The following is a 15,481-nucleotide window of genomic DNA, read 5'->3' as shown; positions in this document are numbered from 1 at the left end:
AACTCACTGGGTAAAAGAAAATATAAAATAAGACTAGGATGAAATCTTTTACTTGTTTATTTATAATTAAGGTTCGCCGGATTTGTCATCCGGCGATCACAACGAGGTATATAACTTCCTTGATTTACACTTTAACGGTGAATTTAAAGACAAATCTCTCATTATCTACACACTCATACCTATGCGAACTCAAATCGTTGCACATACACGCACAAAATACACATCAGGAAGAAACGCGCTAATTCCCCATTCATTCGCTCATACATATGATCACGTGCGTTCATCGGAACTGTGTCTAACGTAATATTTGTAGTTGTGAACTAGTTAACATTTGTACAATATGTAGACATGACACGATATGCGATACCGTGCTTTCATTTTGTCCGGCTCTTATAGGGCGATATATTACAAAATCCACCTTTTACCGGATTTTTCTTCATATCAATTCCGAAATCGTAAACTGAATTATGCTCTACCGTTAAACCGAATACGCATGTGCATCCAATATGCATACAACAAATTTACACGCGCGTACAGCGTTTGTTACGTCGCTAACGATCGATAGTGATAAATAACTATATATGTACTTAATATATGCAGAGCGAATGTAAACCTACCATGTATCAAGCGTGTAAGAAACCCACGCACTCGCGTATATACTCTTACAACAAAGTCGGTTTACTATCTCTCTTCAACCAAGTCGGCTAAATACTTTCAAACGAACAAAATGGCGATAATTCGTGTGCGTACAATTACAGAACTTAAATTTGAAAGTATACATATACATAATATATATAACTCAAGTAACGAACGCTACATTGTTGATTCTACCTTAAACAAATACCTCTCATTCGTTGTGCAGAAAAAAATAAAAAAGAAGAAAATAAATGAGATCACTATCCTTCGAGTTGCGATGCTTCCGCGCGTAAAAAGGCGTTTCTATAATTCGTTGATTGATTTCTCAGATGATTTACATAGTTAACTCCTCTAGTAGTAACTGGACCATAACAACCTGATCAAATCGAGCAAAATTCTTTAACTAATATGTCCTATACGCGTGCTCTTTCTCGTATTTCACGCCATTAAAAAATCCATAATCATAAGATACATATACATATATAACGGAGGTAACACATGAACTTAAATAAGCATTAAATTATTGAATGCTGAATTATTATGCTAACCGATTCACATCAGATCGCACATTAAGTTGCTACTTCTTTCCATTTTTAAATACCTAATTCAAATTAACTACCAGGTTACTTTCTATAATTACAAAAAAGGTAAAAACTATCAAAGCAAACAAAAAATTATAAATGTTTTTGTATAAAAAAGAGAACAAATAGGTTGCAAACGATTTCGGTAAATTTCAATTGTCAATCACTACTTCCAAAACCTCATCTTTCTAGTACCCTGGACGCGAAAGTAGCACTCAGGAACTCTTCCTTTTATCTTTTTTCATTTATTCAAAGAGGGACAAGAATCGCAGTTTTGAAAAAAGATCGGTGAACCTTGTTGTCATGTAAATCGAATCCGAGGGCCCGAATCGAGGCAGCCATATCTTCCACGTAAGCCTCGTGAGTCGTCGATACAGGCGAGCTTAGCCGAATTTACACGATTCGTGCGTGTGAAACTACTTCGGATAACAACATACCATATTTACAAACACGGCCATGTAAGGCCGTAAGTTCTTGGCTAATTATGTTTACCTCGTTGTACTTTCTTTCGATACGAGCCACACACATATTTCGCTTAACGGGCGAATATGTCTCGCCTGATAACCCTTTTTTTCTCATGTATGCACATACACAATATATACACACAGAGTACATATATATATACACACGAGGTATACCAAATGTATAACCGTGGAAAGATACACCAAGGAACAAGAATGACTGTTTTAATAAAGGACACCGAACTTTTTTTCATTTTTGTGTAGTCTAGACACCACAAAAATCTGTTTAAATCTCCATATACCGGTCTCGTATACCGGTCGCACTATAATTCATTTTCACAGCTCAAGTGGTTTGTACACCGGTGGTAACTGTTCGTCCTCCGAATCGTAGAAGTACGGTTTTCTTCGATAAACCGTCGACGATTGTTCATCATCTTCCTCCTCCTCGGAATTATCCAGATCGACGAGATTCGCTTGAAGTCTCTTCACAGCCTCTTTTATCAAACCACCTTCTCTGAGCAATTCTTGTAAAAGCTCATACGGGTCGTCATCTCTCGTTGTCGGCCTTTTGTGATGGTGATGATGATGAGCTAAGTGATGACGATGATCGTGGCCACCGGTATTCTTCATGCCGCACATCTCACAGCTACTGGGATCTGCCCAAGACCTCGAAGGTATTTGATATGGTGATGGTCGGTTTTTCTGACTGATGCTAGATTTGGCTTTCAAACTGGATAGTCGAAGGTTCTCTTTGATTTGAGAGACAAGAAGATCGACGTCGCGAGAGAGGAAGTCCTGCGTCGTGTTGGGCACTACCTCGATCAAGTAGGTTGTTTCCTCGGCGCTCGGCATGGCGTAGGTTACTTTCCCCCGTTCACCGGCTACGAGAACAAAAGGACAATGGCACGAATGCCGTGTTTACACCTCCACGTCTGCGATACTGGCGAGCAGCGGCTACAATAAAGCCGCGCTCTCGGCCAACGTGTTATTGTCCTCTCTCTTTCTTTCCCTTTCTCCTTCTCTCTTTTTTTCCTTTCCTTTCGTAAGCAGGCAAAAGGTTCTTCACATTGCACACATCAATACACAAGAAAAATACTTTCCTAGCTTATTGTTTCCGTTTTTTTTTTTATTTTAATTGTTTCTTAAATATATTGTAATTTCTTTGTCAGAGTAGAATAAACCTGTCTTTGAATGATATAGGTAACTGAATTGATTAAGCCTGCCTAGCTTTCCCAGTTAAAGGTGCACTTGATGTTTACGAACATATTTAGAAACGTTCGTGTAAACATAGATGGCCTAAACTAGCAGTCGCGTCTCGTAATCGCATGGAACGCGTGATTCACTGTGTAAATACGCACCATTTATCCTACCCCCTCCTCTCCAAGCCTTTCCTTTTCTCGAATGTTGAACGAATCATCAAGTTTTGCTCGTGCTTTAGTTCGAAGAATTGAATGAACACATCCTCATCGGACACATATATTAGTGTAGTCGGCCACACACACGCACACACGGTGGTTTTAAATTCGTTTGAACGTATATACACGAAAATATTCTTCTTTGTCTATCTCTTTCTTAACTCGATTGGAGTTATTTCAACGTCAACATCGTCTCTTTCTCGATCGTGTTACATTTCGATTCGAGCACACGTTGCACAATAATACACGTTTTGACGCAAGTCTAGCTCCGGCTCTCACACAGCGTGTACGGTTCGGAATCCAGAAATCCACTGACGATTGCAATACCTCCAACAAATAACTGTTTTCGAATAATAAAAGGTCGAAAGTTTACAATTTTGAGTAATTCGTAAGTATAGAGATTAAAAAGGGCACGGCAACGTTCCCTAGAGCTAAAGCGAGCGACCGCTCGTCCGTTAGCCACAAATCTTCTACTCTCTTATTATTGTTTTGGTTCTGACGCGCATGCGCACTTTCCCCCACGCTCGTGTAAACAAACCGTTAACTCGTGAGCTCTAGCGAATCGATAATATCTTTACCACTTCCTTGTTGCACGGTGTCCCCTGCACCCCCCGGAAAACCGTGTGTAAGTGTATATACATATAAGCCTATAAGGTGAAATGATTTCACTTCGTAAATTTTTCGCAACGTATCGTTCGGATTCGGGCTAAGCATGAATTTCGGTGGAAGAAACACGTACACACACATCATTGATTCGTTGCATAGACATATGAAATATAGACCGACATGCTTTATGAAGAGTGTGGTTCTCGTTAAAAAAGAGATAGAGATATATTACGTGGTCTCTTTTTCTCTTTTTAATAGATATTCGTTTTAATACATAGAAAAAGAAAGAGAGACCTTGTTATTTATCTTTATTTCTTTTTCCACAAGGGCCATTTTCTCAACACGGCATTTGCGGTCTATACTTCTCAAGTCTATGGTTTATTGCATGTATGTATGTACGTAAGTTGTATGTTGCTCCTGAAGCGCTTCAGCTTCGATGAAATAGAAGGATCAGGGGTCGCAGGGCAAAGGGAGGGAGAGGCTGCAATGTACGGATCAAGGTTACACTCGAGTCCGTGTTAATCTACGTCATCCTTTGCCAAGTTTATGGTGCGTGCGCATACGCGCGTGTACTCGATTTCCACTTGCGATATATGTGTTTACGTAAGCATTTATCGGCAACCAGCAAATCATTCATTAGATCTAATCCGCGAAACAACGTAACCTGTTGTGCATCCACTTTCGCAAATTTTCTTCTAATTGGCTGAAAAAAATGACGAAATCATAGGAAAAATTTCATATACACACACATTCGTTGATTGCATCATCACGAATATGTATTGGCTCTTGTTACATGTATGATTATTTACTTAACATATGTATCGCAACTATCGCGAATTTGAAAGGAATGACATTTTCTTCTAATATATCTGCTAGTTTCATTTAGAGATTAGGCGATACAATGTTTCTTCAAGTATCAATGCCAATGAAAGATTGTTTATTTGGATGTGTAGATGAAAATGATGATGTCGGTTGTGATATAACGTTCGGTAAAAATAGCTTGTAATTTTTGTTATGAAAGATGGGTTAGTCGGTAATAAATAGACTAACCTCGCTTTTTATGAAATCAATATTTATCGATCGAAAAATCATTCATCAATTTTGGCTATATTTTATATTTTTGATCTATTGTTGCATAATTCAGTTTTCACTATTTGAAGCTTTTTATGTACAAATTTACTGAATAATATCATTAATAAAATTTTTGTTAAATGAAATAACACCAAATGTAATGAATTTGTGATAATAATTTTCAATTGATGTCAATTTAATATTCGATTCACGTATTCCATGTATGAGTAAAAGTAAAAAATATATGTATGTATTTTTATATTGTTTAATGCGCTTTTCTTTTTTTACAGTGTTCTAGAATTAAGTAGATGGCGCCATCTTAACTTTATATTTAGGAATCAGCTGATCGAGTGAAATATTGATGCTTATGTACTCTCAGTTGACTACCATTTCATTTGACTGTTTTCAACGAAAAGCTGTCATTCATTGGATCATAAACAGAAAAACAAACGAGGTTTAAACGAACCCGATCTATCGTAATAACTATGTTCGGTCGTGTGTTTATGTCAAATTTTCGTAATATTTCGGTAGGTACAAACACACTTCTCATATAAGTGTACGTTTACTATCGAGCAAATTGTTCTATAATTGAAGAAACTTTATGATAGCTACCATCCCCTCTTAACATGCCAAAATCAGCTCGTTAAATACTTATTATTCACGTTTGAAGAAATTCCTAATATCCATATTTTCATATTTCCTTTCTCTTCAAAAGAGAGAAATAAAAAACTCTTGAAGAATGCGTAAGATGAATAAAATGAAAGTTTTGCAGCTTCTATCGAGGGTATGGAATGGACCCAACAGGGCATTGGCTGGTAGAAATGCTGAACAAAAAATGATATCAATTCTAAGAAACAAATTTCCTCAAGCTAAACTTATAGAAGTTAATGATGTCTCAGGTAAAATGATTGTGAAAAAAAAGTAAATTATGGTATATTTTTATTGCGACAATGTAATGGAATATGTAATAGAACGCTGATGCTTGTTGAAAAAAGTTATCTTGATCATTATTAAGGATTAAAGACTTAAGAATGATTTGTCTAATATAGAAATATGAAAAAAACGTTAATTTCATTCATTTAAGATTCTATATTATTTATTTTTAATTTAATATTTTTGATTTAAAAATATCTTGCTTCTAAAAATTTTAAAGATATTCTTTTTATCTTTAAAATTTTTTTAAAGCTTGAAGGAATGTATACATTTTATTATTGTAGGAGGATGTGGTGCAATGTTTGAAATAAATGTTATTGCACCAGAATTCAAAGGATTGAACACTATTAAGCAGCATCGATTAATTAATGATGTAAGAAACATTATTGAAAAGATATTGTTGCACCATTGACTTTTTTTTATTGTAATTATTTCCACAGGCCCTTAAAGAAGAGATTAAGGATATGCATGGAGTAAGAATATATACAAGCGTTCCTGAAGCTTAGATTATTTGTAATTTTTTACGAAACTATTTCTTATATCATGTAAATGTATGACTGAACTGTATAAAGTTTTGTAAATTTTGCATATAAATATTCATATATACATCTAGCAATATTTATTTGTATTCACATATATATAAAATTCAATGTTTATTTAAAGGATTTTAATAATATGAATCATCTATATGCATAATAGAAATGTGTACAATAAATGACTAACATAATTAAATAGATTTTATTTTTCTATATATTATTTTACCCATTCATTCAATTTTATAAAATTTGATATTTTGTTCCCATCATGTTATCTTAAACATTTTCTTATAAAATATAAAATATTAAAAATAACATATTATATTATTACAATTATAAAATAACACAATTTATTATTTTTAAATATATTAGACTGTCAATTGGCTTTAAATAAGAAAGAATGTCTAAAGTACTATAATTTATCATCTAACAAGTTTTCAAATTTAGTAGTAAGTTTAATCAAAGTTAACACGGCGACATCACGCGGATTCAATCGGCAATTCCAAGTCGGAAGGTTTAAAGTTCACCAATAGATCATAACTGAAACAGAGTATGTACTTGTAAAATATTTCTTAAAACAACAATGTTATTAAAGTAACGAACATAATTTTATTTTCTAACGAACTTTGATCTAATTATCTAGTCATAGATATTGCTGATAAATTTTCTGTTTACTCGAAGAAATGCATTATCCCAGATAAAACTTGGATAGTTTATTAGTCAGGAATAACCATTCAGATTGCAAACATCATCATGAATTGTTTAATAGGGGATACGGAACGACTTATTACCAATGATATGTTATTATGTACTGCACCAAGTCCTTCGTCTATTCCTAATGCTGAAAATGCTCGATCAGGTATTACGTTTATTATTTTACTTTATAATACAGTTTCTAATTTTTCTTCAAACATAAATAAGACACATCTGTCATTGATTTTTTCTAATAATTCTAATTTATCTACTATTTATATGTCAAAATAATGTACGATAGTAAATTTTGCTTATATATTTAAGCATTTAAGGAAATGAAATGTATTGCATATTTTTTATTAATTGTTTGTAATATTTGTAGGAACCAGCATATTAAGTACAATTTTTCTAATTGTGAATGCCACCTTAGGAGCTGGTCTTTTAAATTTCCCACAAGCCTTTGATAGAGCTGGAGGATTGGTCAGTTCTATTAATGTGCAAATTGTTGCGCTCATCTTTATTACCGCTACACTTGTCATTTTAGCCAATTGCAGTGACATTACAAATACCTGCACTATGCAAGATATGTTTGCTAATTTTTATGGACAAAGATCATTGTTTCTATGTGCACTTTGTATTGTGATATATAGTTTTGGATGTTGCTTAACATTTTTAATAATTATTGGTGACCAGTTTGATAGAATTCTGGCAACATACTATGGACTTGATTATTGTTATACATGGTAAATGAAAGTATATATTGGAATATTTTTGTATTAATATTACTGTTTTTTATTAACTAATTTAATATTTTAGGTATATGTCCAGAACATTTGTCACAACTGTGACGTGTAGTTTATTTATACTGCCTTTATGCTTTTTTAAAGGATTGGATGTTCTAAGCTATGCTAGTTCTATTGGTTGCATAACTATTTTATATGTAATAGCATTAATAGTCTATAAATATTTTACAAATACTGTGTATCCCATTAATTCTATGAAAATATGGCCAGACAACGAATATGAGGCACTTCAAATAATTCCAGTAATTTGTTTCGCATACCAGGTATCCTATTTTTAAGAATGTTGTGGTTTTAACTCGTTGCTTCACTCTTACAAATGATTTTTATATTTGCAGAGTCATATGACAGCAATACCAATGTATGCTTGTATGAAAGAACGCAATCTTAAAAAATTTACATTATGTGCTATAGTAAGCATGATTATTTGTTTTACTGCTTACACAGTGGTTGGTATTTTTGGATATGCGACATTTGGAGCTGGAAAAGTGCCCAGTGATATTCTTCAAGGCTATGCAGACAAAAGTATAATTCTCACTTTAGGGATTATATTCATAGCAATCAAAAATTTTACTACATATCCAATTGTTTTGTATTGTGGTCGTGATGCGCTTCTAAGTCTTTTAGGAATGGACAGTAACTCTATTAAATTTAGAGTTTTTATTACATTGATCTGGTATATACTGTCTTTAGTAATTGCGGTATTAGTACCAGATATTTCACCAGTTATTAATTTTCTGGGTGCGTTGTCAGCAGCTTTTATGTTTATCTTCCCAGGCATTTGCCTATTTCAGAGTACACTTTTGAAAGATTCGGAACTACATTTAAATAAAGATCGACTGTTAATATTTTTTGCAATTTTCATTACTGCGCTTGGTGCGTTTATATCTGGTGTTATACTTACAGAAGCAACAGAAGATTTGAATATAAAACCTAACAAAAGTTCATTAGTAACTGGATTTAGACAGTTGAAAGAAAATCTATGTACTTAGTATATCTTATATGATTTGAGGTTGTAAAATATTTTACACAAGAAAAATTTGTGTAAACTACTAATAAGCAAAAGAAAAAATGTCATAAATGCTCGTATAATAATTTTATCATAATGTCCTGTGATTTATAACTGTTATAATTTAGCTAAATATTTTAATATTCTCTGATAGATTGTATTAATTATAATAGGAAACAGGAAAGACTGATACATACGCAAATATAATGGTATGTTTGTTATATTATGGCAGAAAATCTATATAAAGACTAAAATTTATAATTTTTTTATTTTTGTACTGCATTCATAAATCTTTAAGACAGAGTGATAGAAAATAATATTAAATAAATAAAATTTTATATAACATTTTCTACAATTTGTTTACTTTTCTCCAGAATCTATCATAGCTTTTACAAGAAATTTATTTTTATAATTACTTTCACGATTATGTTATACTGTCAACACGTTATCATGGATTATTTCGAGGACGTAATTTCATTACTAAAATCGTGTAACACGTTGCTAGAAAGGTCTATGACTTTCTCGATCGTAACTTTACAAAAAAAGCATGATCTACTGTTTAAGAGATGTCGGTCGATACAAATACGACATGTTTGGTGATTACAAGGTTTAAAAGTTACTGCTATAGGTTGTGCATAGCATATTGTGCAAATATCACCATTATCGCTTGAAATTTTTGAGTTTGGTAAAATAGCACGACATTCGTCTAAATATTCTATCATACCTTTCACTTTTTCAATTTCTTCTTCTGTTACGTCATTTTTATCTACAAAAATTTAATTTAGAAAGTTATGCGATAATTTTTTATATATCATACTATATATATTTATTTATACTTACAATTTGAAAAAGAAAATCTTTTTATATTTCTTCCTTGCTTATCTTCAACTTTTAAATCTCCTAGCAAGAAATAAAGAGTGCTCATTTGAAAACTCGGCTCTATCAATAGGGTTTGAGTAATCCTTGGTACTTCTGCTATGGGTTTTGCTAATAAAATTCATATTTTTCTTACGCTGAATTCTGTCTATATACCTTCTTTACTTGTAATTAAAAATTATACTTACATTTAGAGTTGATCATATCATCATTCAGTAATGCCAACAAAATACCTGTAACTGCTGCTAATATTGGGTAGTGGTCCACCGACTCTAAATCTGGGATTTCCAATAACACAACATGTTGGAAGCAACTAGTTTGTGAGCTAATTCTATTTAAAATTTGACAAAGTAACTAAAAATAATAATGTAATGATAATTATATGTTAAGTAAAGTATAAAAACATTAATAACATAGAAACATGTACTTGGCACGATCTAAACAACAGATTTTCACTGAAAGACTGTGGTGAATTATTGAAGATATCCGGAATCACAGTGATGATCATTTCCAAAACTCTCAATAGCGAAATCGTTAAGTCGAAACATGTGGCGCAAATTTTTAGCTGTCTAGATTCAATGAAGACTCTTTCGGGCCTGGATGAAACATTGTGAATCTCTTGAACCATTCCAATAAACTCGGAGAAAGTCCAATTCAGCAAATTTAGTAAAGAATTTAACAACGCTGTCGTGTCTTGAAGATTTTTCAATAATACATCCCTTACGTGGCCTTGGTACACAATGGACGGACATGGCTCTAAAGAACGGAGACTAGTAAGCTCGTTGATTGTCCAATTTTTAAGGCATTTACTGAAAACAAAAATTACGTACTTCTAGGTTGAGAAATTGATTCTTGTTGATAAGATTTTGGTCCGACTCTTTTCAAAAGATGTGGGCTTCTTTCATATCGAAAGGCAAAGCCATTACCTTGCCAAAATCTGACTAAAATCCAATTTGACTCGGCCCATGCCCTGTTTTCGTATGATTTCAATAAGCTCGTGACAAGTTTTATTCGACTCTCTTCTGGTACACTTTCCATAGCTTCTAATGTAAGTGGATTGAACACGAATCCAGCTAGCATCAAAAGTAACGTACTCTTAGAATCTACGTTTACTATACGAGAGTCCATAAAATGATCACAAAGAAATTTAGCTGTGTTCAAAAACATTTGTTGATAATCTGGAATTTGTTCAATACGTGCTGTTGGATGCATATGATTTCGTAAACCAACACACAAGTCGGCTAATGCTTCTACGTAAAAGTCCGGGACAAAACTAAACATGTTTCCTTCTAAGCTGGCGTTTGTCAAAGTCAACGTGATCACTTTTAGAAGCCATGCTAGTTGTGATTGTTTCTCCTTTGAATAAACAGCAGCACGAATCCACGCCATATGTCTTCCCTGTTCTATTAACTTAGCATTGAAAACGTTAATGGATCTGAGTAATTCTTGTTCGATTGACACAGATTCAAGCTTCTCTTTCTGTTTAACTTCTTCTAGTCGTATTTTTATATTTTGATTGGCAGAAATATATTCTAACATGCTATTCCTAAGAAGAGCCGCTTTTGCCAATGGCTTCTTTGCTACTAGATGGTAAAATAAAATAATACTATCGAGTAATTCAAGCAAAGATGTAGTTGGATCTGCAGTGTTCATGGGTAATGATGTTGTATCAAGGGTTATTGATCTTCCTTGATCTAGTGAATTCATGTTGTTCACTCGAACAAGTGCCATCCTATATGAATGAGATGTTTCTTGAGTTTGATCCATTGTAACAATTGTTTGGTGTTCAGATCCTAACAGTTGTATTAGTTCACTTCTGTGCATCTTGTTCAAATGAGACACTAATCCACCCAGTCTTTCGATTCTGGAGTAGTCGATCGATCCATCGTAAAATACCCTGTTCATTCCAATTTATAAAAAAAAAGATGTTATTAATATTGAAGGTATATTGAATAAAATTTTACCTGGAAGGCACATAAACAGGTGATGTTCCAACTTCGGCATCCCATAAAATTTTGAATGCAATCAGAAGTCGATAAATACAACAAAGAGTAATCGGTGCCGGATTCTGAAGTTATTGATTATTATCTGTAGAAATACTGACCAAAGACATAATGCTAAACAAAATAGTTTAATTATCGAAAGTTTAATAGTTCGTTACTTACACTACTTGCTATAGGAATAAAATGCTTAAATTTTCTTAAAAATATAGTTCTTGAAGTTGGTCTTTTTTCATTACCATCAGAATTGTCAAGAAGAATTATTAAAAATTGCACTTGTAATGTTTCTAGTTCTGTAAAATACAAATTATAAATAAAAAATATTAAAAATTATACAACAAAAACGCTTAAAATTGACTGTACCAGAGATTGTAGTTTTAATTCGTTGACAAGCTTCTAAGTAACTTTTTTTATTAGCTTCAACTGTTAAATCTACAGGATCTGTTTCCCACCATACATTACTAACTATGTCAATCAGTCCTTTTTTATCTGGTGGTTTAACATCCAAGAAATTTGGAAGCCTTACTTGATCAAAGAGTAAATGTTGCAATAAATACTGACGCGTTGATACATGTTGACAAAGTTTCATTAGAAGAAGCAAGTTCTTACACTGATCAGAATATTCAACTAAATAAGATACATGTCTGAATGCAGACAGTAAAAAAACGACAATAGTTTCTAAACATATCCTGAGTTCATGCTCTTCAAGAAATGTCCATAATAAATCTAAACATGTTGACAATAAAGAAGTTTCTGGTTCCGAAAGATGTCTTATAAAAGGAACCACAATATATTCCGTAACATATGGCATTGAAACTAAAGGTCCTATATGTTTTAAAACGCAATTTGAAAGACACATTAAATAGGTCTGTACATTCATATCTTCATTATGTAACTTTTCTTTGTGTATAATCTCTTTGCTTATATCACTCTCTTTGTTCATATTTTGTCTTGTATCTATCTGTTCTGTTATTTTTAAAAACCATTTGAATAAAAGTACAGCTTGATGTATTTCTTGTTTTGGAATTGCTTGTAATGGCTCATATCCTTCTAAAGGATAGTGCATTGGTGTGGATCCAAAATTGGCTGTTAAACCTTCTTTTAGTGCAAGGCTTACTGTTGGAAAATATGCAAAACCAGCACCCATTGATATATTTTCAAAAGCTCGTCCAAGACATCTACCATTTCTATAAAAATCAACATTTCCATTATCTAAGTCTAATGCACATCCAATAATGTCTCCTGTATGCCATGGTTCTCCATATGTAAACGTAGATGCATTCCATTTTCTAACACGGTTTCCATCATAAGCATATGAATTAATGGTATCTCCTAATAAAGATACATTCTATAAGATAGAGTTAAATTCTTAAATTATATTATCAGAAATATCAACATACCAACACCAGATTCTTGAGTGAATGTACAATTAACTGTACTCCAACCAATTTGCATGAGACCTTTGGTTCCAAGTTGAACTTCGTACATCCATTTTCCTTGATATACCGCTGTATTTGCTCTCATTGTGCTAAAATTACTTCTGCCATTAAGAGTGAGCTTATCAGGAGAAATTGAGAATAATCCTAGACGTGATGTTATGTCAAATCTGACAACATTTGGTCCAATTCTGCCAATTCTTTTGTCTTCTACATTTTTCTCTGGAGCATCTTTTAAAAGAGCACTTTCAATGTACCTATTTGTTAAATCTAAGCTATGAGCTACCCTAAAATGTTAATACATATATTTCAAAAACTATTAACTATGATAAATTAATACATAAATAAATCGATCGAGTAGTAAAAATACCTTGATGATTTTTCACTTTCATTGCCAGATTTTCTATCAGTAGATTCTAAGAGTATATCTGACCCAAAAATGTCTCTCACTATTTCATCAATTTCCATGTTTGAAAATATTTATTGTGTATCGGCATTGAAACCATTAAACTGGAATAAGTTCAAGTATGAAATACAAGGATCAACATTGTATTTTCAATAACTTTTGTTGTAATTATCAAAAACTAACCACATTTTTTTTACCGAAGGGAAAACCGAGAGGGACACATAATATCAAAAACGAAACAATTGAATCTGATAAAAGTATGAGGACGTGAATGTTAATACTCGATACTGATTTGTTGAGAAATTTTTTCAAGCTTTTCGTTAATAAACACGCATACGCATGGAATACAATGTCATCTTTACCTTTTCGCAAAGAATATGTATGTAGTTATTTACAAAAACTGACATCAGCTGATTTATCGGCCGTCCTTATGTATTTAATTATGTATACTTATTGACCATTAGTCACTCACTCATCAGGTGTAAATACTGCATTTCTCCATTTAAATTTCGCGCGCTCTATAAACATCGTTTTGATACGTTTTTTTACATTTAACAAAGAAAATCTTATGTAGATGTTCATTTAAGTTATTGCATTCAACGTGCAGGATACTTGTAAAAGGCCTGCCAAAAATAAATGATTTATTACCTGTTTTTTCACATTTTTCATTAGTTTTATACTTTTATTTCAAGTTAGCTTTCAATGATCACCTAATGGTTCTTGATTGCACTGGAGCAAGTAACTGGAAAAATTATAATTTTTAACACGACCAAAAATATTTTTTATCAGGAAAAATAATTCGAATAATATTAAAAAATTATAGACATGTTAAATTTCTTCCAAAGCGATGCATAAAGTTTCTTTAAAATTGCAGTCATAATTCAAAGTTATCATTAAACTAAAATTCAGGGACTCTTTCCTAATAATAAAAACAAAAGAACAAGCACTAAGAAATTTACTCACCGCAATACCTATAAAAGTTACACAAATTTAGATTTGGGAATATGATTAGGTTTTGTTGCAGAAATGGTCACAATGCAGCCTGCAAGTTTTTTTTATTGAAGTTAATATCAGTAACCGTAACGGAAAAATAGTCAAATTAGGCTCCTGTATCTGTACGATGGGGCAAATTGACATAAATACGTAACAACATTAAATTACACGTTAAATTACACTGAATTCTCATAGGGCTAACAATTCAACATGAGAGTAGTTATACAAAAGAAAACGATTGTAAAAGCGCAACTCTCACTATGTATGAACTATGTATATAAAAACGAACGCACCGTTAAGAAAACTAAAGTTTTAGCTTTGTGTTCGTTCAACAAATATTATGATACAATCAGAAAAATGGGGAAAGGGGGGAGGCAATAATCCATTGGCTTTGGTATTTTTCTTATTGCGGTGGGTATAATGTGATAATATTTCGTACTAATATTTGATCAGTAACTATAAAGAGTATTATGTTAATCAATCTTAATTGAATTTGCATCACTCGTTACTTTATGGATCACGATTGTTTATAACGCGTCCCATTAGTTTTCCACTCAAAGTATAATTCGTAGAATGCTTGCACAGAGTATCAAGTATACTGTATGCATATTACTTCGATAAACGAGTACAATGATTTTTTTTCGATTTTTTTTCCTTTTTTTTTAAATTGGTTATAGGGAAGAAGGGCATGAATACATCGAGGTGTTACATCGCTTTCTTCTGATTTCGTTGAATTTTTTTTGTCATAGTAGAATTATTGGTACATATCTAGAACTGACGTCGAATTGTTTAAATACTCGTGCATTATTGTACACTTACTATTCTCGAATATATCAAACATCATTGTCGTTATAATTCTTATTAAAGACATGTTACTAATGTTTAATGAAAATAATAATAGTAATAATAATAATAATATTAATAATGATATTAATAATAATAATAATAATAATAATAATAATAATAATAATAATAGCTCGGGATTTAAATCCCGAAATCATCTCACTCATTCTTAAGAAACTAATTCCT

General features: G+C 32.4%; 4 protein-coding genes across 8 annotated transcripts; 2 read left to right on the top strand and 2 right to left on the bottom strand.

The window, feature by feature from the left end:
• Positions 1-390: 390 nt before the first annotated feature.
• LOC117231897 (GSK-3-binding protein-like) lies at positions 391-3,197 on the bottom strand. Its single transcript, XM_033490782.1, has one exon. It carries the CDS (start codon positions 2,528-2,530, stop codon positions 2,015-2,017), a length of 516 nt encoding a protein of 171 aa, XP_033346673.1. The 5' UTR covers positions 2,531-3,197; the 3' UTR covers positions 391-2,014.
• A 58-nt stretch (positions 3,198-3,255) lies between these two features.
• Positions 3,256-6,439, top strand: LOC117231898 (bolA-like protein 3). 3 transcript variants are annotated; one of them, XM_033490785.1, is made up of 5 exons: positions 3,256-3,481; positions 5,069-5,297; positions 5,543-5,669; positions 5,988-6,076; positions 6,144-6,439. In XM_033490785.1, the coding sequence occupies exons 2-5, from the start codon at positions 5,256-5,258 to the stop codon at positions 6,207-6,209; spliced, it is 324 nt and encodes a 107-aa protein (XP_033346676.1). In that variant the 5' UTR covers positions 3,256-3,481; positions 5,069-5,255; the 3' UTR covers positions 6,210-6,439. The 3 variants fall into 3 exon arrangements, with proteins under 3 accessions (XP_033346676.1, XP_033346675.1, XP_033346674.1); XM_033490784.1 differs by having other exon boundaries at positions 5,061-5,297; XM_033490783.1 differs by lacking the exon at positions 3,256-3,481 and adding an exon at positions 3,584-3,718.
• Positions 6,440-6,630: 191 nt separating this feature from the next.
• LOC117231896 (putative sodium-coupled neutral amino acid transporter 7) lies at positions 6,631-8,785 on the top strand. Of its 2 annotated transcripts, XM_033490781.1 has the most exons (5): positions 6,631-6,789; positions 6,883-7,098; positions 7,315-7,675; positions 7,749-7,998; positions 8,071-8,785. In XM_033490781.1, the coding sequence occupies exons 2-5, from the start codon at positions 6,993-6,995 to the stop codon at positions 8,722-8,724; spliced, it is 1,371 nt and encodes a 456-aa protein (XP_033346672.1). In that variant the 5' UTR covers positions 6,631-6,789; positions 6,883-6,992; the 3' UTR covers positions 8,725-8,785. The 2 variants fall into 2 exon arrangements, with proteins under 2 accessions (XP_033346672.1, XP_033346671.1); XM_033490780.1 differs by lacking the exon at positions 6,631-6,789 and having other exon boundaries at positions 6,799-7,098.
• Positions 8,786-8,990: 205 nt separating this feature from the next.
• On the bottom strand, positions 8,991-15,352 carry LOC117231894 (E3 ubiquitin-protein ligase RNF123-like). Of its 2 annotated transcripts, XM_033490777.1 has the most exons (12): positions 14,423-15,352; positions 13,932-14,082; positions 13,424-13,563; positions 13,018-13,340; positions 11,981-12,949; positions 11,783-11,910; positions 11,582-11,685; positions 10,448-11,514; positions 10,045-10,373; positions 9,806-9,971; positions 9,582-9,728; positions 8,991-9,507 (listed from the first exon to the last, which is right to left on the bottom strand). In XM_033490777.1, exons 3-12 carry the CDS (start codon positions 13,519-13,521, stop codon positions 9,197-9,199), a joined length of 3,642 nt encoding a protein of 1,213 aa, XP_033346668.1. In that variant the 5' UTR covers positions 13,522-13,563; positions 13,932-14,082; positions 14,423-15,352; the 3' UTR covers positions 8,991-9,196. The 2 variants fall into 2 exon arrangements, with proteins under 2 accessions (XP_033346668.1, XP_033346667.1); XM_033490776.1 differs by lacking the exons at positions 13,932-14,082; positions 14,423-15,352 and adding an exon at positions 13,822-13,920.
• Positions 15,353-15,481: the final 129 nt, after the last annotated feature.

Source organism: Bombus vosnesenskii, unplaced genomic scaffold (assembly GCF_011952255.1).
Source record: "Bombus vosnesenskii isolate JDL3184/JDL3185 unplaced genomic scaffold, Bvos_JDL3184-5_v1.1 scf7180000013275, whole genome shotgun sequence".
NCBI classification, from domain to species: Eukaryota; Metazoa; Arthropoda; class Insecta; order Hymenoptera; family Apidae; genus Bombus; species Bombus vosnesenskii.
Note: the sequence above shows the minus strand (reverse complement) of the source record. Positions and strands in the feature narration are given on the sequence as shown.

Bases quoted from the DNA above. Each gene is read 5' to 3' on its own strand.
- LOC117231897 (XM_033490782.1), bottom strand. From the start codon at position 2,530: ATGCCGAGCGCCGAGGAAACAACCTACTTGATCGAGGTAGTGCCCAAC.
- LOC117231898 (XM_033490785.1), top strand. From the start codon at position 5,256: ATGTTCGGTCGTGTGTTTATGTCAAATTTTCGTAATATTTCG. The intron at 5,298-5,542 runs GTAGGTACAAAC...AAAGTTTTGCAG, and splicing joins CAAATTTTCGTAATATTTCG to CTTCTATCGAGGGTATGGAA. The intron at 5,670-5,987 runs GTAAAATGATTG...TTATTATTGTAG, and splicing joins AGAAGTTAATGATGTCTCAG to GAGGATGTGGTGCAATGTTT.
- LOC117231896 (XM_033490781.1), top strand. From the start codon at position 6,993: ATGAATTGTTTAATAGGGGATACGGAACGACTTATTACCAATGATATG. The intron at 7,099-7,314 runs GTATTACGTTTA...TAATATTTGTAG, and splicing joins TGCTGAAAATGCTCGATCAG to GAACCAGCATATTAAGTACA. The intron at 7,999-8,070 runs GTATCCTATTTT...TTATATTTGCAG, and splicing joins TAATTTGTTTCGCATACCAG to AGTCATATGACAGCAATACC.
- LOC117231894 (XM_033490777.1), bottom strand. From the start codon at position 13,521: ATGGAAATTGATGAAATAGTGAGAGACATTTTTGGGTCAGATATACTC. The intron at 12,950-13,017 runs GTATGTTGATAT...TATCTTTATTAG, and splicing joins CACTCAAGAATCTGGTGTTG to GAGATACCATTAATTCATAT. The intron at 9,972-10,044 runs GTACATGTTTCT...TATTATTTTTAG, and splicing joins TGTTGTTTAGATCGTGCCAA to TTACTTTGTCAAATTTTAAA.